The sequence below is a fragment of the Solenopsis invicta genome, chromosome 9 (assembly GCF_016802725.1).
Source record: "Solenopsis invicta isolate M01_SB chromosome 9, UNIL_Sinv_3.0, whole genome shotgun sequence".
Taxonomy (NCBI): domain Eukaryota; kingdom Metazoa; phylum Arthropoda; class Insecta; order Hymenoptera; family Formicidae; genus Solenopsis; species Solenopsis invicta.
The window spans coordinates 14,400,965-14,425,332 of NC_052672.1; the positions used below are offsets into that span (position 1 = coordinate 14,400,965).

The following is a 24,368-nucleotide window of genomic DNA, read 5'->3' on the forward strand; positions in this document are numbered from 1 at the left end:
TCGATCGCGCTAATTATTCACGTACAATACTCGCTTAATATCTGCAGCAGATAGTTAGCAGGTCTGCTTTTATCACATAAGATATAAACGAGCACGCGCGTTATTCCCGTAACGTTGATCCTTAAATCTGCCTTCGGTTAATCACACGCTCCGTTTTACGTATTGATTCTCGCGGCGATTAACCCACAATCTCGTCTGGTTAAATTAATATTTTTCGGTGAACCAAACCCGCGTTTTGCGGAGTTATCGTTCACTCTTTTAACGCGAGATATAGATATAGGACACACATTGGTAAACAGAGGCAGAATGATAAGTAATTCGTTTAAATTCGTATAACTTATATAACTCTTCTTCGTGAATAAAATCGTATTAGGTACTATTATTGTATAATTAGTGTAATGAAATTATATGTAATATAATTTCTATAATGATGTTTTATGTCATGGTTGAATCAAACTTCATTATTTAAAATAAAATAAAAACAAACCATGTCATGTTTAATGCAAGATAATTAATACACTGTACAAAAAAGATTTTTACACATATATTATCCAAAAATATTCATATGTTATATTTAAAATATTTAATTGTGTCCTCAGTCATTCAGGTATAGCCAAACAACGTAAACGAAATTCTTTAATATTTCAGTTCCATGTTCCGTGAATTGATATGGATTTTTGCGGAAACTAACTGAATCTAGCGAGAGGTATATATGCACGAGGTTAAACACGTAAATTTCCGGGAAAAGTCGCACGTGGATCCGGTGAATAATTTAGCAAGCGAGATCATCGCACGCTTCATCTACAGCGGGGCGAATTTTTCGTCGAAACGCACGAGTGGCGGATGTGCGATCTTTCCGCGAGCAATTGCGCACGCGGATAATTCCCGCGTACAAATACGCAAAACGAACGCGGATATTGGTGGGCATACACGTTTTACGGTGAGGGAAAAGGAGTAGAGGGCACAGAGCACGCCGGTTGCCATGGAAGCATATTTGCGTTGCACGCATTCATTTGATCGATAATTCCTAACGCCGCGCGCCACAGGGTAGGTCGGTGCTGCAGCTGAAGTTGTAGCTGCAGCCACGAGATCGCGATCGCTGCCGCCACTATGTCCTCTTCCTACCCCTCATCCTCATCCTCCCCTTTCTGCCACGGCCATGCTCATCTTCTCGGCGCGCCGGCGCAAAAATGCTGTATACAGACGCGTATTTCAACCGTCGCAATATAAATACGTTGTAAAAAAGAAAGTCTGTAGCACAAAAGAGAGGGTGAAATCCATGAAATGTCGATGATGTGTAAATAGCTTCCGTTAATAGTTGCGAGACGAACATTTCAAGCGCTCTACCTCGCCCGACGAGTTTGACCTTATCATCGACGCGTGAAAAAGCGTATTAATCATTTCGCTGTAGAGTAAACGATATTGAAAATGTGTTGGTGCGGTTCTCTCTTTCGTATAACATGCTTGCGTATTTACCTACTATTTATCGAGGCATCGAGAATGAATATCGAGGAACACGTGGTCGTTTGAAAACAAGGATAAATTCTGGCACTCGCAATTAATCGGATTTTCAATTGTTGTGCGCATCGGGAGTGAGAGAAACTCCGTTCGCGATGTAAACACTTGAAATTTCTAAAGTATCAGGACATCGATGCGATAGGAAATTCACGATTTTCTTGAAAACTAATTTAATTTATTTGTATCGAAAGTCCGACGTTTTCGAGATCATAAAAATTATTCGCTTTCGCTAATATTTATATACGGAATGTTAAAGCCAACCGGATGTCCTTTAACATTGCAGATTCTTTTGAAATAAATTTTTTCTCAGCAAAAAGATTATCCGTAATCTTTGTGCAATTGATTAAAATAAAGAGCTTCCGGCAAAAGAAAACTTCAAGAGAGAAACCTCGACAAAATTATAGTCTTCAGTCACATTAATGGAAATGATTCTTTATATCGTAACAATGAGAAAAACTCACCTGGTCACCGATATATTGCTCCGCTTGTCGACTGATATAGACGATTTTTCCTGCTGTGGTGACTACGAAGAAGAAATTTTTGCCGTCGACCACGCTCTGTTGAAGTTTGAAAAATGAGTCTAGAGTGTTGATCATCTCGATCGATCTAGAGAGTACTGTATACTCACGTTGAGAAGAAATTGCTCCAGATCAAATTCAGGACTCAACATCGGGGGACGGATACTGTTGCTGCGATCTCCGAGTGCTGTAAATAATGCATGCACAAGATATACAGTTGTGAATAATGTTTCGTTTTTTCACACTTGCATAATCGAAATGTTAATAATACAGATGAATGATCAACAGCGAATTTAACTTGGTATTCAAAGTTTGTAATTACATAAGTTATTAAAATATAATAAAATGTAATGCAATATGATACACTTTTCATAATAACAATAAAATATAATTTCGTAATAATAATATTAAAATAGATAGAAGAAATTCAAAATAATAATAAAATAACAATTCTTAAAAAAAAATTCTCCGAGAAAATGTCAATACACTGAGAGAAAAGAAAAATAGTTGCAGTTATCATAATTTATAGTCACTATCAATGATTAAAATTTATAATCATTTTCGATGACAACTATAAATTTATAGTCATTTTCAATGCAAACTATAAATTTATCGTTCATTTAATCATGCAAATTAGCTGTCAGTTATTACTAGGTAAGCAGTATGCAAAAATGTGAACACAAATAATTATATTTACTATAATTATTTCATTTACTACATAAAAATGTTTCTTTTATTTTGATCATCCATATCTTGATACTTCACAACAGTAATATTTAAATCGTGATTTAGTAACATTTTTCATAGATGATAGAACTATAAAGTTATTTTCGCTAATATTACCGTAGTAATAATTATAGAAATGGAGATCCTAATTTACCTTATAATTATTTTATGTAATTTTAGTTACAAGTTTTAACTTTTCATTATTTTCTCAATGTAAAGCGAATTTTAACAAAGTTTAACTTACTGTAACGTGACCTCAGGTGGGCCCCAGTTAATCTCAGGATAGATATTTTGTCCATTTTTCTCGAACTGTTAGCAATCATCGGCACAAGAGATGCCATCTTTGCTATATGTCCGTTGATAATGTCACGGCGTTGCTTTTCTGCCAAATTCCGCGCCGTACGTGAACTATTGCTGTAACAAAAAATATAAACGACAAGCAAAATTAAACAGTGACATTCATAACTTATTAGCATACACAATAAAATAAAATAAATTATGTTTTCTATTTATACAAATATATTCCCTTATGCTAACAACAAAAGTAATATGTTTCGAATTTACATTTTAATAAATTCATATACAATAATTCATCATATAAAATTTCATATGTATTATCATTTCCAATATTTCATATGAAGAAAACTGGTTTGATTCCTCTAATTCTAAAGCTGGATGCACAATGAAAAACACAGTCGATAGCACAGGAAACAAAAAATAAAGAGCAATTCAACATGTTGAATAAGGAAAATGTATAAAATGTTCCTTATTCTCTGTTCTTATTACCTATGCTTTTCATTGTGCGTCTAGCTTTAATCCTCCTTTTCCCACATGAAAAGCAATGTTTTAAAATAAATCGATAATCGAATTCATTGTTGTCTCTACTACGCGACGTCAATTCTGGCTGCCGCGTCGCATGTGCATATTTATATTGTGTACTTTTTATCGCAAATGTACATTTGATATTTAATATTTTTTATAAGGTAATATATTGTAAATTTTATATGCGTTGTAGGATATTTTTGATTTTAGAAATAGGATCAAGAAATAAATAGTGCTCAATAAATAATGCTGTGTTGTTTAGTTTTATTAAAGAAGATATTATTAGTTGCAATGACGATGAACATCCTGTATCTGCAGAACCTTTTCATGTAGTTTAATTATAAATAATATAAATTTAATTATAAGTTGTAATAAAATGCAAATTATTATCATAATCAGAAAGGAAAGTAATACTCTTCCTTCAACAATGATAACTCTACGCTTCTATAACAATTGCTAAAATCTAAATATAAAAAAAACCCAAGTTTTATTCCTATAATAAAAAATATATAAAAAGGGATGGATATATATAAAGTCAATCCTAAATAATCACACGTAATTTTATATTTCCATATTCATTTTTCACAATAAGTATTTTAAATTGTGTATTTGTGTCTCATGAAAAAGTCGTAATATCTTTATTACATCGTACAGCTTTTCGTAGTAAATAGTAAACCATTGCGTAACTATGCACAAAAATAAGACCACGGCACTGCCGTGAGATAATAAATATACATGTGTATGTATGTGTACAATAAACAGTCGCGTGCATATCTTGCACGTGTGTATCTATATTTATAGTACCGATACTTTTGAAGTATAGTATTTTGATACCTGTTACATGTATATATATGTTCACGTATACAACTATTTTTATTACAAAATATATATTTTATAGGTATTTTATTATAAATATCTATAAAATATATAATCTTGCGTACATAAGCGTTATGAAATCTAAGATATCAAATTTTATAAAATATTTTCAACAATAGTCATAAGCTCTGCATATTCCATCGCTGCTGTTGTTTTATTACTTGTAATTTTGATACCGGAAATCGGAAATATTTACATTTTCTTATACCTTATCGTAGTTTACGAAAATGACAATAACTCCGAGAGAATTGCCAAAGAAATCACTGTATGATATGTTAAATTGAAGATACTTATGGAGACATTAAGTTGGAGTGTCACCTGCAACGCACTTTTTTTGTAATCGCCACTCACAGAGATCGACGGGGTCGCTAGTTCAAATCTCGTAGAGATCCAACCGTGCAAATTCCGCGTGCCGGTCTACTTCTACGAATGTCCGGAACGACACAGGACTCGTACGGCAAACGGAAGATTTACGATAAAATTTCCTTAGCAGCAACGATTTCGCAGCAATTGGTCTCGCGTTAGCGCGAACGAGCGGGAACAACGGCCACGCGTAAGACGCGATCGCGTAACTTTCGTATGCGAAAATTACTTAAGCAAATAACAAAATAGCGGCACTTATTACTACTGACGACTGTCAGCGTCCGTGTACCCCGAAGAGGACCCAGGACGGCATCGGAGCCCCGGCTAATCTCACGTCAATTAACACAATTAATGTCGGTAATTAATCTCGATACTTAACGCGGAAATACCTGCGAGACGGAAGCGGAGGAGATCAACCTTCATCCAGATGCTACTGACTACGGTTACCGAAGCGGCAGCTTATAGTATCGGTGAGCTTACAGATCGTCGGCTCCTAAAGTTGATCCTCTCTGGTCGCTGGCGCACCGAACAGTAACCGGCCGGCTCACGCCTTCCAGCTCGCTGGGCACCGCTGAATTCCCGCACACCTCGTGGTATCGGTAGATAGTATCGTGCCGAACTTCCTTCTGTCTCTCTCTCTCGCCGATTTTTTTCGGCAGCGGATTCTCTCTCCCACGACGTACGTCTCTTTTTATCGCCGAATTTTTCGGCAACGGATTCTCTCTTCTCCTTCCTGCTTCTCTACCGCCGATTTCTTCGGTAGCGGATTCTCTTTCCCAACAAGCTGGCAAGTCGGCATGCGAAAGAATGTTTGGCGGAATTATGCTTCGTTGGTAGCGATTAAGTACCTCGTTGCGTTTGTGAGAAATGTTATTGGCTGGCCACGTCTTGATGGACTTCGACCTTCCGTCTTCAATCCTGCGTCCTGCAGAATATGGCTAGGTCGAGAATCGCTCCTCCAACGGCGTTTTCTAGAAGAGTAACTGCGATAGCACATGGGAATATTCAATAACGATAATAGAAGAGAAGAATGAGCTGAGGACTTAACGCGCGTCGTCGGCACCGTACGGTTTCTCTGGTTCTTCCTACGATGTCTTCCATCCGGATGACTGCCTTTCTTTACACAATTTTTGATACTGATCACTCGGGCTAAAACTAACATATCTTTCGCGCTTTCTGATCCTCGGTAACTTACAAAGAAAAATGAAGCAATAATACAAAAGAGATCACGATCAAAATATTCGCGTCCCCGTTTCTCCCCGGGGAAGGGAGGCGCAATCCAGAGTAGCCTTCCCGGCCGTATCGCTTCGCGTGACGACGCTTGCAAAAGCGTCACGTCACACAACAAATGTTATATTCATAATTTTGTAAAATCAAATAAAAATTGCTAAATTTTAATTGACATTACTATAAAGTTTCACATTGTGTTAATAAGTTTTCAATTATTTATAATATTTGAGTCAGAATTATTTTATATCTGTTTAGTTATCTTTTTTTTTGTAACATAGCATTAATGTTGTTCTCTTAATGTTGCGATGACAGTCATTCCAGTTTTTAAATGTACCATCGATACAAATAATATCGTTTCGTAATAAACATTTTTGAATGAACACTATATTTGTCATTAAATACATCGTAATTACGTATAATTAGTATTCTTCGATTATCAATCTCAAAGCCTAACGCTTCTGTTTCTTAATTACAGCCACTTTAAACTATGTCAGTAATAAAAAAATATATATACATTTTTTTATAATATACATTTAAATCAAATGTTGTAGCCTCAGTGGCTACTTAAATTATCGTGCATTTTCGCTTAGCAACAATCACACCACAAGCGCCTGTTGTATCGGAAATGCAAGCTTACGGAATTCAGCAATCGCGCGACCGCGACCGGCCTAAGCTGAATTCGGCAATAACCATGTATAGTCATATTGAGAGTATTCGACGATATTGAGGGCCCAATGCCTCACCGTGACGCAGTATTAATTAGGCTGCCTAATGATGAGCAGACGGAGAGTGTCTTAGACCGACAACAGACACGTTACGGTCGTGCGAGACTCACTGGTCGAGTCGTAACGTGATTTTTATTTTTTGTTTTTAATATTATCGTTTGAAATTATTATTTGTTTACTATATAAAGTAGTTATTTTCAAGAAATTATTATACAAAGTAATATTTTTTTCAAAAACATCGTGTATCGTGTATTAATATTAAAACATTCTAACGCGTATGAATATATATGCGCGCATTTGTATATAAGTATTATGAAATATATCATAGAGGTTTTATATTTTATAGTTTTAATAAATTTACATGATAATTTTTTTAACCAGGTAAATTTTGAGTTCTTTGAAAAATTATAAATATATGTAAATAAAGTAATATTTTAGAAAGAAGCTGAAACCAGTCTTGACTCAAAAAATCGACTTTTAGGTTTCTAAAGGTTAAATATATACGAGAGATATATCTGGGGAGGGGGGAGGGCTATAAATTACAAGATAAATCCCGCATTGATAAATGATAAACATATTGATAGATTACTGTAATTTAAATACCACTTAATGAATGCGCCACTACATTTTGGCATAAGCTTGAATAATCGGATATTCGAGAAAGATTGACATGGCATATATTTTCCTTCACACCAATTAGCATACCATCAAGCACACAATTTATCACTATACATAAATTAAATTCGTTAAACCCGTTTTATCCACTATTTATACCCATTCGTTACATCAGTTACATATAGTCATAAATATAATTCAACGTAGTTTATGATAATTATTTTAATAATTGATTCTTTTATAAATGTAAAAATAAGTGCATTTGTTTTACGTAAGTCGTAAACATGCTTATTCGAAACAATGTTGATTTATGCGTTGTATTGTTTGGAAATGACGACCTGTTGCTCATCTGTACACGCGTATAAAATGACCGAAGTGAGGAAATGTTTAAGCGCGTATTCGTGACATCTTTATGGCACACAACGTGCATTTATGACCATAATTTTTTTTTTTTGCTAACGCGATGAAACAGCTTACATAATAGAATTAAAGCCATAATGGCTTAATCCTCAATCAATCTTTTTGTTATGATCGTGAAAAAGACTGTACATAAACATATAAAGTTATGTGACAACTTCCACAGGTAAGTTATGGTCAGATATTTAAACCTTTGTTTTACATTTACATTGTGTTGACTAATCACTTCTTTAGCATCGTGCGCGTCACATGGACATATATTTTTGTCACAAAGAAAAAACCAGCAGCAGTGTGGACGATCTTGGACGGACAATCGACAAATAGACGATAGTTATATATGCACAGTTACAAATGTATAACGTTACAATGTGGCATCTAAACAGGATCAAGCAGATTGTTAGGAGAGGCTCTGAGAGGCACAAGACAGTTATAGATCAAGGCTGGCCATGTGATTTCATTCGATTTACAATCTGCGCGCCCGAGGTCTTCTCTCTCCGGAACCGCGGTGCGGTCAATTTATGTCTCCCTGAGTTGACTTCGGTAAATCTCTCGATCGCCCGCGAGTCAGGCTAATTGGTTTAACACATACTGAATTAATTCGCCGGCCGAAATATTTATCTCATGCGACACTCCTTCGGAATACGTCACCGGCAATAAATAATCGGCGCTTTGGCGTAGCGTCTGGTATCCGCTGCGTATCTGGCTGAGTGCCTATTCGACGAACTTCGAGTATCTCGTGTCGGTGGAATGGAACGCGCTGTAACGTTAACAAACGATATCTTGGGGACAGCGCGCGAGAAATGGATGAAGGACGGCGTAAAACGTTACTTGGGACACGCGCGTCGCGCAAATAACATGTCCGTGATCTGTCGCGATTATTAATTCGCTTAGGATAAAAACCGAAGAAATAAGAGATAGATTGCACGTTGATTATACTTGCGAGTAGAGCTTGGTAGGAGAGTTAGATTAATTTTAGCATCTGCTACGCAAAGTATAATGACATAAAAGAGCGTAAATATTAATTGGTACGGCACGGTATGATAATGCATTAATGCACTTATGCATTAGTATTAATATTTACGGTTACACGGTGTTTAATAAATGGCAATTTCTGACAATTTAGGAAGTGTTATAGAAATTGAATATCTATTTTGTTGATTATCGCTGTTAAGTGAAGAGGATGCGCGCGTTATACAGTTGATTGAAGTATGTGCTATAGCATCGATGACGCAGATTACACTAACGTGAAATGCCATTCAGTACACAGTGTGTCTCATTTTAATCGCATGAATATCGTTAATATTATTAATGTATCAAAAATATTCTAAATTAAAATAAAAGACTGTATACTTGACGAAATACTTTACGTTAAATAGTAGGAACAATTTATAGCGTTTTGAATTAAAAGCTTCCACTGTTAATAAATTTTTATGAAATTCAGATAAATTGTCGTAAAAACGATTATCAAAAATTACTTTAAGATTATGATACAAGAAAATTATTCTTGCGACATGCAGTTTTATCAGAAGGCTAACGCGATTAGCAAAGAGTTCATTGATTCCAATAAAAATTGGCAAAGATTTCTCTTCCATTGTATATTAAACATTAGTTTAATGATTTAAGTATCACCATCTCCAGTTAACTTAATTGGTTAATTTAAGAATTGCCAACTGAAAAATTTTAAAGCAATCATTTTTAATGTAATTTTTTCGTTATTAATTAAAAGTATTATATTTTAGATAAATAAATTATAACTTGCAAAAAACAGACAAAAATAAAATAATACAATCAGTTTTAAGTTTTACAGTTGATAATTCTAGATTAACCGGAGATGGTGATACTGACTGTAGCAATACGATTTTCAAAATCAGTGTACGGAGTTTATTTGACAATTTTCTATAAAATGTCGCAATTAGTTTGGGCAATCATCATATTAGCGGTAATCTCGAATTACGTTATCTCGTCGATAATGCAGGCCAAGATTTCACTTAAATTTAATTTTGATAGAGTTGCAGCGGATAACGGTTTCAGAAGACAAAACAGGATAAGAAAAAGTGATAATTAATTCAATTCGTTGATTGAATCTTGTCCTAAAAGCAAGCAAGCATCGAATTTTCAATTAGCTATGTATCGCGTTATCAAGTTGCGCACATAATTCTATTCTCGTCTCTACGCGCGATAACGGTGGTTAAGTGAACGTCATAGGCTTTTTTTTATTTTCCAATGAGTTTCGATTGGCGACAATATACGCGAGAAATTATGCGCTCAATTAAAATAGAAATTCGTCGACGGATGTATTTTGATAAGTAAGCAGTTATCATTGCTTCAGGTTCTCCGTCAAAAATTGTTGCAATTAATTGACGACATTGAAAAAAACACTCAAGTGACAAGATGAATTTGATAACGGATCTTCCGGGAACGAGCCATCAATGTAAATGTCAGCTGCCGAACATATATCCCGGCGTCATAATATTAATGTAATAACGCAACTCGCGAAATGGCAGGACATATATCTCGAAGCTGCGACGTTACGTGACAGGCAATAAATATTTAAGCCAGCCACGAAACAATAGAATAAAAATTCAACGACGCCACCGCCGCGCCGGGAAGCGACGATACATGAGAATATAATAGTTTTAGCGTAATTTTACGCAGGAATATACATTTCTCGTCGCGAGGTAACGGTTCGCGGAGAAGCGGATGTTTAAACGACGGATCAATTTTTTCGGTTCACTTTCTCGTAAAAAAAGTAGCGAGATAGGTCGAGGTCACGAAAGTTCGCTACCGTCGATTAGAAACCTAATTAAAACGCTAACATCACGCGCTTTTTTTTATCGCGAAAGAAAAAGACGCGCACGAAATTTATTCAGCCGAAAGCAAGGTCGTAGAAATCTTTTCGGGAGATGACATAACCGGTTGTGAATATTTCATCAAGGCCAATTTGCCAGCGGTAGAGATAATACTCATTAATAAACAAGTCTTTATCACCCCGAGAAGCGTCAAAGAAATCTTGAAAATGAAGGCAAATCGTTTGCATCAATAAACGATCGCGCATATCTATTAAGGCGTTACGTGCGGTCCTCGCTATACATCTTCCTAGAGATCTTCAAGCAAGAGACTGGAAATCGTTTAGATAACATTTGATTATTTATATCCATGATATTCAGAATGTTTAAGATCCATGTTAATTTGTAAATACATCTATCAAATTCTATGTTAAGAGTTTATCTACCATATTTAGGACATGATGTTCAACTTTTTATTTCTCTACATTTTCCTATTTTCTTTTTGATTTATTGATTGATCCCGTTTGTGCGTGTGCTTTTTATTCAAAACATAGGTGATGACATTCGACAAGATCACATTTGCATAACAAGATTTTCGTATTCCGACAATGTCATAAACGGAGAGAATTTAGGACGATGCCCATAAATGAATTGCAGAATCCTAATCTGACTTTTATTTTATCGCATATTTATTAAATAATAAATCAATTAATAGTGTCTGAATAACCGGTTCTATTATTTAAAAAAAAATGAGAAAAAGTTGTTAATCAAGTAAGACTAAAAATAATAATTATATGTCACAATGTTTGTACAAAAAATGAACCACCGATTGAACACAGATGTATGTATGTGTGTGTGTATGTGTATATATATATTATTATGTCATCAGTGGAGATGGTAATCTCTGGTACTCTACTACAATGTAAAATGGATATGACCAGTAATTAAAGTGTCATTGTTAATCGATTAGTGAACAGTAGTATATAATAATGCGATAATTTGTTGTGTAAAACACAATTTTAATACAAATATTGGATATGCCATGCAGAATACACTTGCGTGTGTCATTAAGCGTTGATATTATTCCACGGCATTGCTGACGAGGCAATTGAAACAGAAGTCATTAATTTTAAGTTGGACTCAATTTAGGAGTCGTTATATCCACGATAAATTATGTCAGACCAGCTGGTTCTTATAAACGCACTCTAGCTGCCTCACGTTTCTTTTCCAAGTTACATCATCCGCGTTTTTTCTTTACGGTGTCCAAATAATATGTACAAAACCCACTAAACCGGAAGAAGTTAAAAAGGCGGAACGTTCATTAAAAGCCTTCATCAAAAGAATTTACTTTTTTATTGCCTTAGGTTTAATTAAGTCTCATAATGAATTTTTATATTTTTTTAAGTATACCGATACCCACTGATAATACACAAAAAATATTTCTACGACATATAATGGAATTTCAAGACATCGTGAATGGTTCTTAGGAAAGCAACTTCTTTGTTATTTACCTCAAGATCGTATCAAGAGTGTGTAATTAGAGGAAACTTTTCTCAAGCAGTCAGTACCATCTGATATATTTAGAAGGAATACAAATTCGTTTCATTATTCGCAGAGTTCTGTTCGCGAAAATCAAGAAGCAAATATTTTAAGCTTTAAAACTACTAAGAGAATTGTATCTTCAAAAATAATGAAAAATTTAGAGATCCTGGAACTATAAAAGCAATGGAAATATATCGATTTCGCATATTGTATTAGGATACCTAATTTAATTTGAGATGAACAATGATGTATGTGCAGTTGGCGGTATGCGATCTTATGCAATATAAATTAGATTTCTTTCCAAGAAATATAAGAAAATTGTTCTTCCATTAGAATGTGTACTAAAGAAGAAAGCGAGTTTCGAAACAATAATGGATTTTTGTAATGATTTTCGCAGAATTAAATTTTGGTACTCTCTTTTCTGATTCGTCAGCTCTTTCAACAAACAGACAAAATCCAATAACTAAAAGAATTTTATTTCAAAAGTGGAGACAAAGAGATAAAGAGAGACAGATGGAGAGAGAGAAAAAGCCATAAAAAGCTAGCAAAAAAAGTTGTCATAGATTGTTGGCAGAAATATAATAAAAACACTATATTTTTACGTATTCTTTATTCGCCGTCGTATTTCATTTATTCAGATGTTCAAAATTTTTTTTCGTGGGTTAAAAATTCATTTAATCCGCAGAGAAGATAAAAGACAAATTATAATAACGGCAAATGGAAAGACATTCTTCAATTATAATATCATTTTAAGTAACTTGAAAACCAGTTTTTATTTTAAAATATTTATTTATTTCAAAATATAAACAAATAATAAAAAAGCCACAGCAAATGGAAATTTTATTATACTGCTATCGATAACACATCGTATTTAGTTATCTTTTATTTTCGATTTTATTAATTTATTTCATTATCGTAAAATTTTGATAAATTCATCAGTCTACGCAGGATTGAATTAACTTCTCATAATGTAGATTGACCGGTTTTGCCAATTTGATTTTCAAAAACCATCAATATCAACTAAGCCGGGCTGTACAGTTATTCTTCAGCAATATTGATACAGTTATAAATAAATATATAGCTCAACAATAAACAAAGGTTACTTATATAATATTTCAGCTATTATATAATTAACTAAACAATTAATTTTCGTTTATTTAATAATTCATAATTCTTACCGATTTTTACTACTTTTTATCTTCTTTCCAAAATATCTTTTATATACTACGAATATACATATATCTCATGTACAATATAAGCTAAAGTGAAAGACGAAATTTTTGAGACCTCATTCCTATATTGCTTTTTTTTCTTTGTGTGTTTAAGCACGCACATTCGTATAGTAGAAGTGAGACCGTTCAAGAAGTGTCCCTGAATTATAAGTTGGATAGATTGCGAAAGTGATAAAAGCAACACGCCACGACGGATATTCTCATGTAAGTGAAATTCTCGTTTGCACAATTGTCGGTCTCAAAGAAAAAACTTTTTCTATTTATTAAACAAATTAAAAATATTATACATTTCTGAGGAATTAATGAATGACATTTTTTTAAATCAAAGAAATGTGATAAAATACGATTTTATAAATTCAAAATTTATCTTGAATATATAGAAAAAATTAAATAAATAATATCGTAAATGTAGATTTTCCGAAAAATTTATAGAAAATTATACAGATAGGTAATTCATAAAGTTGAGAAATATTATTATTATTATTATTATTATTATTATTATTATTATTATATATATATATATATATATATATATATATATATATATATATATCATGGAAAATTGCCAAATTTCATGGTAATTATATTTTGAAGATTAACGTATAAACATTATTACATGTCCACACGCGCGACATGTTCAATATATGTGCATTCTAATTATCGCGCACAATGTATGCATATTTAAAATAACAGAATATCTAAAAGAAGACTCCAGGAAAAATGTAACTGAACATTTCAATAATAAAAAAAAGCGAATTATTTTAATTATCACGAATTTCGCTAGTTAAACGTTTCATTGCGTGATGTTTCTAAACTGGTTTCCGGATTAGTAAATGAAAGCACTTTAATGTCTGAAAAATAATGTCCGCACGCAATGACGGAGGTACCACGAAATGGTACCACAGGTTGCAAGAGTGAATGCAATTATCGTGGTAATTAACGCGTGTTTCATTAATTCTGTCAAAGAAACTCGGTGGTATTCGTCCCACGTGAATCGTAAGCCATAAGCTTGGAGACGCGGTGACACAAAGCGCGCATTCAAATGCACGATCACGATCGTGGGTGGACCATTTCCTCATTGATTCAGGAAACGAAGTATGTGACTTCTAAAGTCCAACAACCGTGAGTTCATGGTCAGAAGTTTATTGCCTTTATCTACAGACTACTCACAGCGCATGACCGATGATTCAATCAATCATTACGAAAGACAAGCGTAAATCAATGAGAAATATACTGATAAAAAATCAATGAGAAATATACTGATAAAAAATGAAATTAGGAAAAAAAATTTCTTTTTATGATTTATTATATAATTATACAATTATTTAACAGATACTTCTCGTAATAATACGTTTTAAACTTTGTGGATCTTTCCAATACAACTACGATTTTTATCTAGCAATAAGTTAATTAACAACATAGACAACAAAATATGTATTTATTTTATAAATAATTAAAAATTTTTTATTAAAAATCCAACGATATATTTTTGCTATCGTAATACACATCGTGTACAAGAAATATATAAAAACAGCACACGTTCATGTAGTCAACTTTTTAATTATAGAGACTCTTAAGACTCTTATTAAATTTCCCTCAAACTAATTTATCTTATTTTTATCATTTTCTTCAAAGTTGGTTTTTATAAATTAGCAAGTATTTTTAAGGATTTTTTTCTCCGTTATTTCTGGAATCAAACAAGAAACAAGGAAAAAGTAATTCTTTCCTTTGGATCAAAACGTTTCGCTCGACAAGTCGCCTTCAACAATGCGTTTCTAATTGGAAAACTGTACTGTAACAATTTTGGCTATTACACCTTCGTACAACTGTGTGTTTTGACGAATGCATTATACTCGGGCGTCCTACCCAATTCTCTAATTGAAATTCGGAAGCTCGACTCCGATATTACAATTGACTGTAAAGTTTCCGACATCTGCCACGAGATGCCAAACAATTGGTTACATGCTCACAATGCAATTTGCATCGCGCTAGCGAATTCCGAGCTATCCTTTCACGCTCGCCAGAATCTCTTCCCTCATCCGAGAGACTTGTATCCTGAGAGGGACATTCGCTCCACGACCCTCATTCTCGGCACGCCGCGCCCTCTTCTCAATCGTCAAGGACACGAGACTTTCGATCCAATATGGGGAAGGGGTTTCGGTAGGCATGGCTTTGGGAATAGGACAGGACCGGAGAGGAGTCCACGTTCCTGCGAGGGATCGATACGGGTTTGCTACCCTCCCACAACGGTTGGTCGACTGATATACACATTCAAGGTCGCTCGACGGAGCAAAATTGTATGGGACAACAGGCGCGCTCAATTTCACCATGTTTTTTCGCTGCGTATCTATTATTTTTTGCAGCAGCGAATATATTTAGAATTAATTTTAGGTCTACAAAAAAAGCCATTAGTCTTAAAATCTATTTTTAGACGAGATATCTCTAATTCTACATTAGATATCTAATCTGCTATTTTTTAAATCCGTAATCTATCTATAGATTAGAGACCTAATTTTACACATTAACTTCTAATTTAAAATCAATTACATCAATAGGCTCTAGATAAAAAAATAATCTGATTTATGTTAAGGAATTTAGAGATTTTTCAAATCCTCTCTGCCTCAAAATAAAATTAATAAAACCTTTTCTCCATATAATCTACAAAAATTAAATCTTTAACAATTACGCGAAAAAGAATTGAGTAGAAACATTGAAAAGATAGTTTATAAGATTTAAAAGCTCTTCTAAACATTCACCTAGCGCAAATGAAATTTCATGTCATATTTATGTACATATTGTTAACATCGTATATTAATATAACAATGTAATCTTGGTTCATTAATATTGTTGCTATATTCATTACATAATTCATTTATCTTGCCAAGAACGTTATCACGAGAGAGAAACGAGATAACTGTAATCCTACTTAGAATTATTTTATCATCACACGTATTAAATTTCTGAGGCAACGATGTTGCTACACAGGTCACAAAACGATGCACATTTCATAGCGTAGTGTTATCGAAATATATAATGACGTCATAGAGTATTCTTGTAGCGCTTCAACTTTATATGTGTAAAGCACCAGAGATGATTTATGCTTTAACGTAATTTTTAATAAAAAAAAAACATTTTATAAAAAATTCAATTTTTAACGTGGATATATAAATATAAATTATATGAATTATAAATATATAAGTATAATAATAATATACTTAATCAGTATTCATGTGTGTGCGCGCATGTATGTGCAAAAAAAAAAATAATTCAATGATACTTTAATTAACTGTTCTCAACTAAGTTTTATACTCGCTCGTTATAAATTATACGTTAAATGTTTAATATCCTCATCGTAAAACTTAAAGTTATCGAAATATTTACGTCTGGATATAAATATAAACTTGATCAATTACTTCTATCGTTTGCTGCAAAACAGTTTCTGGAACAATGAATAAACGTCTAGATTTTCTTCTGTTTGAGCAATCTCTTCTGATATGAAACGCGTCGAACTCATGGGGCACGATAATCGTTTGGGCACCGCTGTTGCGAAAATCGGGTGGTATCGACGGTTGCGTGTGTAGTGGTCGCCCTTCTTTCCTCTCCACGCTCCTCGCCGTATCGTTTGGTCTCTCTTCTTCTCGTTCGCGTTGCCAACGCAGCACACAAGCGGGACCGCGTCCTGCCTCACTGCGAGCTCGCGTAAGTAAGCCTTTCGAAGCCCGGTCAACAGCCTCGAATTCTCTCCTCTCTTCGTCTCCCGCACAGCCTGAAACCACATCGCTGTCCCCCTTCCATGTCCCTCTCGTCCTCACCCCATCCAGTTCCGTTGCCCCTCTTCCTCGTATCAACGCGAAACCAAATCTCTTCTGCCCGCGTATCTCCTCTGCCTCCCTGACCTCTCTCTTCTTTAGCCACCCAAGCTCTTTGGGCTCCTCTCTCCTCTCCCTTATTCACGGTAGTATCGTAAATCAGCTCTCTCTCCTCCGCCCTCTGCTTTATCGCGATACTCCTGATGCTCGAATCGTACGACTATTCAAGGTTTCTCTCTTTCTAAGCTTTCCTTCGCCCTTCCGTTCTCATCAACTCCTTTCCTCTTTTAACTCCGTTGCGACGATGTTTTATTTCGTCGGCGGTGTCCCTTTTCCCCTTCGCTCTACCGCTCTCGCCGTGCTTTCATCCCATTTTTCGCTCCGCTCGTCCTTTTGCTCGTCACCCAAATGTTCGTTCCGTTAGGTTCAGGTCCGGGTTCGAGTGGAGTTCGCTAAACTTACATTGATAAAGCTACACATTGGCGCGTTTGGAATAAAACCGCGATTTTTAGTTGAGAAAATTACGCAATGTAGTTATCTTGCGAAAGCAGATCGGAGATTTACCCTTCTGCGATTTACGTCTATCTCTACTATAATTTCAATCTACGTCCCGTACGTTGCGCTCATGAATAAATAACACGGAATAAACTTCATAATCTGACGTGAATAAAAATGGCGATGACATACGCTGAATGAAGAAATAGGCTCATAAGCCCTCTGACTTTATATAGAACACGTTTACCATAAAGTATATAATTTTCATTAATTTTTACTTTAAATCGATCAATTCAATTGTAGAATGCAATATTTTTAACGAAAATAGGATAAAGAAACCTTATGCTATGTTTCGCTAATTAAATTTTTTGCGCACTTTAATATTTCTTTTATCACTCGCTGATATGATATATAAAATTTTGTAATTTCGTAATTGCGTAATGGATGGAAGATAGCTCTATTGCGTAGGCGATATATTTATTCATCTTCACGCATACGTGATCGTGTTACATCACAACAACTGGACTGATGAAAACGAATTATTAATATTCGAAACAGTCGTAGGTCAGGATAAGTTACGTATCGATCAACATTGAAATATCCCAACGATGACTACTGGGCTAGCAAGAATTTTACTGAAACGATACGGATCTATTTAGGATCTGTTATTTTGGCACACTCACTCTGGCCGACATTTGCATTTATCGTCGTGCGCTCTACGTATACAACTATCAGATCGCGTATTTAGAAAACATTTAATTCGTGCAATGTGACACAACGGCGGAAGCGACTTTAACGCAGTAGATAATTTATTACGGAGTGTAAAGCGTTTTATCGATTCGGACGAAAGCCCTCAGCAAGGAGGGGAGAACCACGAGAGTTCGAGGCGCTCGATATTTCGGCCCGGATTATTCGAGAAGAGCTCCCCTTTCTCTCTCTCTCTCTCTCTCGCTCTTTCCCTTTCCCTTCACCCGTTTCTTCCATCGTAACTCATCCTCCGAGTCCTCCGACTCGGCTGGATTCGCGCGCCCTTTGTGTCTCGAGCCACCACCAACCATCGACCATGACCATCCTTGCACCGGTATATGTTGAGGGAAGTGGTTGTCAGTCCATGTGTGCAATCGCACTGTGCTTTGGAATAACCTAGGTCTTCGTTGTGCCAGGTTATAAATTTGACAACGATACGCGAGCAACGCGTAAAATCGATGTAACGATAAACCGTAATTCAAATTCTGTCGAATTTTTCCCTTCTTCCGTTTCGTTTATCTTCGTTTATGATTTATACAGAATAGTTAATGGTGGCTCACTTGGCAACGTTCCTTTTTCATATTTATTTTCCGACATAGAAGAAACTCATGCGTAACTTGTATAACTTGTATAATGTTGTATAACTAGTGTTTTATTTTGCGTACGTACTGCTTCGTCGTGATTTAGTTCCCGTCTCTCTCCTTCCTTCTCTCTCTCTCTTTCTTCCCCCTCCGTTCTTTACTCGACCATCGTTCATTGTCGAGTTGCCAGGAATAGGTATTTTACACAAGTTATATAACTTTTTTTTCGCTACAAAGATTTAATATCTTGGTTGTACAGAATTTCAGTAATTAGGAATGATGCAAGAATGTAAACAGTGACTATGCGCAAATGACATATTAATTTTGCCATCACATTTTTACGGTTATTTAATCGCTGAATACAGAACTATCATAATATTGCACACGAGATCGATAGTGCCACACCTATTTCCATATTAAATTTCTTTCGTTAAAGATATAATATATATATTTTTTTTAAATAAAATTATGCACATACAAATGTGCAAAGATGATGCTACCTATATTTATAACAACGTGAAATAGTGGGTTATATAATTTTAGCTTTCTATATTTTGAAAGTTGATGCTAATAATATTAGCAAAATTAATTTTCAAGTGACGTTGAAACATTATGATACGATTACAAATCTTATCGATAAGAATCAATTTAAGATTTTTATATATATTCTACACTACAATATCCTACGTGCCTTATGTACGTAGTTCGTCTGGTTCCATTAGGAGTTTCGCGTCGGACACACCCCAGTTGCCTCTCCGATCGAACTTCGTATCTCCCCGCCAAGTTTGAATCAAGTTCGACCATGACCACTCCTTGGCAAGGTGCGTAAGGATACTAGAAAAGGGTGGCAATGAAAGATTGAAAGGAACGAAGGCTCTAAGAAAGAAGAAGGTTTCAAGCCAGAGGTCGTAAAACCCACACACCTCCATTATGACCCACCTTCCTCTCCGTTTGTTTGTTGCTCACTCGATTTCTCTAAAGGAGTCCATTTCACAGTGGTAGGCGTTCTCGCTCTGTACAAAGTGCCCCGAGAGAGACATGTATTCCTAATGAGATCTTATACTTAATATAATTTAGCGTAGTCGGAAAGCATAGTCGGCGAGTCATTTAACATTGACTATTCAAGCCTTTTAAAAACCCTAGAGACGAAACTTCCAGGGTTTCCAGAGTAACGAGAACTTGTTCTCGAGTCATTTTCAAAATAGCCATTTTAATAAAGGTTTCTTCTCAGAATCAGTTATTAAGATACTTAATGTTTAATATTAATTAATACAATTCTCCTGCAACGAGATATTCTCTCTACATTGCATTAATAAACAATTTATCATTACCTTAATTACTAAGAGTCTCATGTGAAACTAATTTATAATAATTATTTTATGCGACATTGTATTTTTTCATTTTGGAAATAAATATCATAGAATATAAAATGTAGAATCTAATTAATCCGCTGCTATAGTTACCGCGCGTGCGATTAATTTTTTAATTAAATTAAACATAAAAATATATAAATCGTTACATATTCGAAATATATATTTAGAATATTTCTATTGAATCAATTTGAAACTCAGCCAATAATTCCGGAAAAATTGCGCTTATACAAATATCCACTAAAAATCAGATATCTCTACTATCAGCAGATCCATTATCTACTAAAACCTTTTAAAAATACTTGACGCATCAATTTTTACAAGATTTCATGATAATCTTAAGAAATTCTGCAGAAATGGGACATCAGATATTCGATAAGAAATCAACAATATTCCACTGAGAATACAATCCTATTACGAATTAACTGGCTTTTTAGAGCAGACCGATATACACAAACAAGACCGATGGCAATTTAACTTCTCTCGATCCAAGTCCTTAGAAGACTATCTTGGTGACGTTAATACGCCTGCCGGGTGTTTACCACCATCCCTTATATCGTAGCACCAACGAAGTAGTATAGCCGCAGCACGTAATGGGACTTAGAGGTGAAAATTGCGAAAACGGATCGAATAATAAAGCTTTATCTACTAGCTAGTTTATTTAACGGCAATAACTCATTTGGTCCTATCATTGCAGAATCCTCATTTTACTCCTTGTGTACGTGTGCTTGGTTCATAAATGTCGAATTGTTGATTTGACAGAGCATAAAGATCAATATCGCGCAAATAATTTTCAATATATGAAATTCCGTGAAGCTTGTACGACGATAATGGCTGTTCAAGCGTAAAATTGATATAGATACAACGAATCGACATATCGATTACGTGACATGGTTCAAAGAATTCTAGGTAGGAAGAAGCATCAGTTATGTAATTGAGATTGAAAGAAAAACAAACTTAATTATACAATCACGTTGTGATCAATTTATTTGCCGAGTGCACTTCATATTAATTGAAAGATGATTTCTCGCCGTTTATTTGTGTTATGCTTTCGCCGTTGGAGGTTGTTAAGCGTATTAATAAAGTAAAAAAAATTTGTTCAAATATCAAAGTAAAGCTATATTCTACGAATTTTTTATTATTCAAGAGAATCTGTTTTATATATATATATAATAATTTTATATATATATCTATACTGTATATAGAATGTCTCAATAACTATTATCACTTTAAATATATCTTCTAATCTGTAAAATCCAGAATTGGATAAAAATTTATTATCACTATATAATAATTTCCTTCGTACCATGTAATCTTGAGTACAAAAATTTTTTTTGGATTTTAATAGATTAGAAGATTTTTTAAGTGGTAATAGTTCTTAAGACACCCTGTATATAGTAATAATTATCATTAGTTTATAATATTTATTAACATTATAATAAGTTTTACTTCTTTATTGATTTTTTTTTAATATGCAAATTTTGTTCAATGAGCCAATTATATATTAAGATCATTGTTTTGATCAAAGTCGGTCGTGATGTTTTCGCTGAATCAACCACAAATAAGTTTTCGACAACGTCTCGAGTACAAAAATCGAGTACAATTTCTTTTGCTAAGCAAATAAAATGTTTATATATTTTCTATGTGTGTTTTGTTGATTACCTTGAAAATAACAACGTTCGTGATATCTGATATGACACGGAATCACGTTCCACACTTTTTTTGGATTGTTAATGGATGCTAAATTTGCGACGATTATCATCGGAGGGGATATTATTTTCAAATGCAAATTTTCAGAAACAGAATTTTTGGCAAGCGTAAAATTGTCAGATTGTGCGTGCTCCACATCAGATAGCACATAACGAATGGACTGTACAGTTTGAACAAAGATTAAGAATGATAGTCATAACGATTTTTCGCGACTTTCGCCGTTTAGATTATCACCATTTTTAACACCAAATTTTTAAATGTGACAACAAATTTGCTATTTTTGACCAATTTATTTCAATCATTTCAAGGAAAAATAAGCAAAGATTTATTTAGGATATAATAATAAACGACAGAATATTTTTATAGACCTTGCATGACGGCATCTATAATGTTGAAGTCCGCTTATTATTTTCGAGCAGTTATTTACGTAAGTAGGAGGTATTTAAAACGTTAAAGATAAATGAAATTATCGAAATTATCTATATTAAAATTCAATTATTGCTTCGTAAATAGTACGTTACGTTTACTTTTTTATTAAATTGCACTAAAAAATATTGTGTAAAAAATTGCTATTAAACACTAGATGTTTCTATTAATACTTTGTGATATAAATCTATTTAAATAAAGATAAGCGCTATAGCAAAAATCTTTTATTTATAAATACCATTTCAAAAATGTCACATAATGATTGTTTTAAAAAAAGATATCTTTTTTCAAATTTCTTTGTTTCTAAACTGCAAAAAACTTTACTAAAAGATCTCAATGGGATTCTGAAACTTTTTCTCATGTTGACGTGCGATTTAAGTGCGAATCAATGTATGATTTCTTAACGAATCTTTATTAACCAAACTATGCGTGAAGCTTCTTGACGAATCTAATCAAAGCGTTCCAGGGATGATTATGTCACAACGGCGCCGAAAAGAAAGTCCGTCCGACAAATCTTGACAATAATTAATCTTAATTGTCGATCGAGGCAATGCGTCGCGTGGGGGTAAACTTCGACGACGACGACAACGGACTTCGCATAACGGCTACATTAAAACATCAAGGAGACCATTTGTGGTCATTCGTGTCGTTAAAGACGGAAAGACTCGAAGGACGCCTGACGTGAATCTCTAAACACCCGTCATTCGTCGCCCGTGGAAGGATATAAACTTCTAATCTGTTTTATTTCGTTTCTTGTAGCTGGTTCTTAAATATAATAAAAAAGAAAAAAAAAAGAAAGCGATTTCTCTCTAGGAGGTCAATTAGCGAGATGAAGTCAATTCCACTACGCAACAGTACTTTTGTTATGCACTGTTTACATCGTTCGTGCTATAAATAAAGTTCGCGTTCGCGTCCGCGTCCGTGATTGGTCATGAATACAAATCATATTTCATTCTCTCTCTCTCTCTCTCTCTGCGTATACGTACGCACTGATTATTAGCGGTATAATAATAATCTGACAATAAGCATATGTAAATCTCAATGCGTTACATTAATTAATCATTTCATAGTACAGAAATAGACTAGAATCCCGTGAAATGTGGCAGCGCATTATTGACTTCACACTACCATAATTCCCAACGCTTATCGGCACTGCGACCATACAATATATGCGTTACATAAACAGTGTAACCGATTAATTTTTATCGGCGTAGTGAGGTAAGCAGTTTTTACGGCAGACCGCGATGCGCGTTACGTATGCAGCGCACGCTATACACAATAATGCGTATTAACTGCAATGCACTGCGTACTGCAGCTGGGAGCAGGCGGCAAAATTGCCGGATTGATACCCGAAATAATTACATCGCGGAGCCACGCTCACGTGTAGTGTAGTTGCATTACCCGGCTCGATTAAGAGGGAACCGCGCAAAATTTCGTTTCCCCTTCGCTCCCACACAGCAGTAAGTATTTACACGCTCGAAAGAAGACCGACATCGTAATATCAGCCTGCATGACGGCACGGCGCGATGCAGCAACGAACCGTAATTCGTGAAAGATCCCTCGCGTGCTGGCAATCGCATTACGCGTGATTTTAACGTCGCAATTAAGAGAAGGACTCGAGCGGGTAATTACGTGCGCACTTACCAAGAACTGCATATTTTTTGAAACTTTATCGAAGGATTCCGTTTTTTATTTTAATCAGGTTTGATCTGTTAAAAAAAGTGAGGGCAAAAAATTAAATTACGTTGCTGCTATAAATTGACAAGGTCCAATATAATGATAGAACTTGATCTATTCTTTATATAGCTTGTTAAATAGAGGTACGACGGGCTTTTTATCGTCTACATTTTTATTTGCGGA

The 24,368-nt window shown here is 34.6% G+C and overlaps 1 protein-coding gene across 4 annotated transcripts in view; it reads right to left on the reverse strand.

Annotated features, from left to right (window-relative positions):
* LOC105194446 overlaps positions 1-24,368 on the reverse strand; it is a 90,432-nt gene that overhangs the window by 16,054 nt on the left and 50,010 nt on the right. For all 4 annotated transcript variants that reach the window (XM_011159352.3, XM_026137187.2, XM_011159351.3 and 1 more), the window contains 3 exons: positions 3,007-3,176; positions 2,147-2,223; positions 1,980-2,075 (listed from right to left, as the gene is read on the reverse strand). In XM_011159352.3, the coding sequence (XP_011157654.1) occupies positions 1,980-2,075; positions 2,147-2,223; positions 3,007-3,176 (343 nt within the window). The remainder of the gene's footprint in view (positions 1-1,979; positions 2,076-2,146; positions 2,224-3,006; positions 3,177-24,368) is intronic.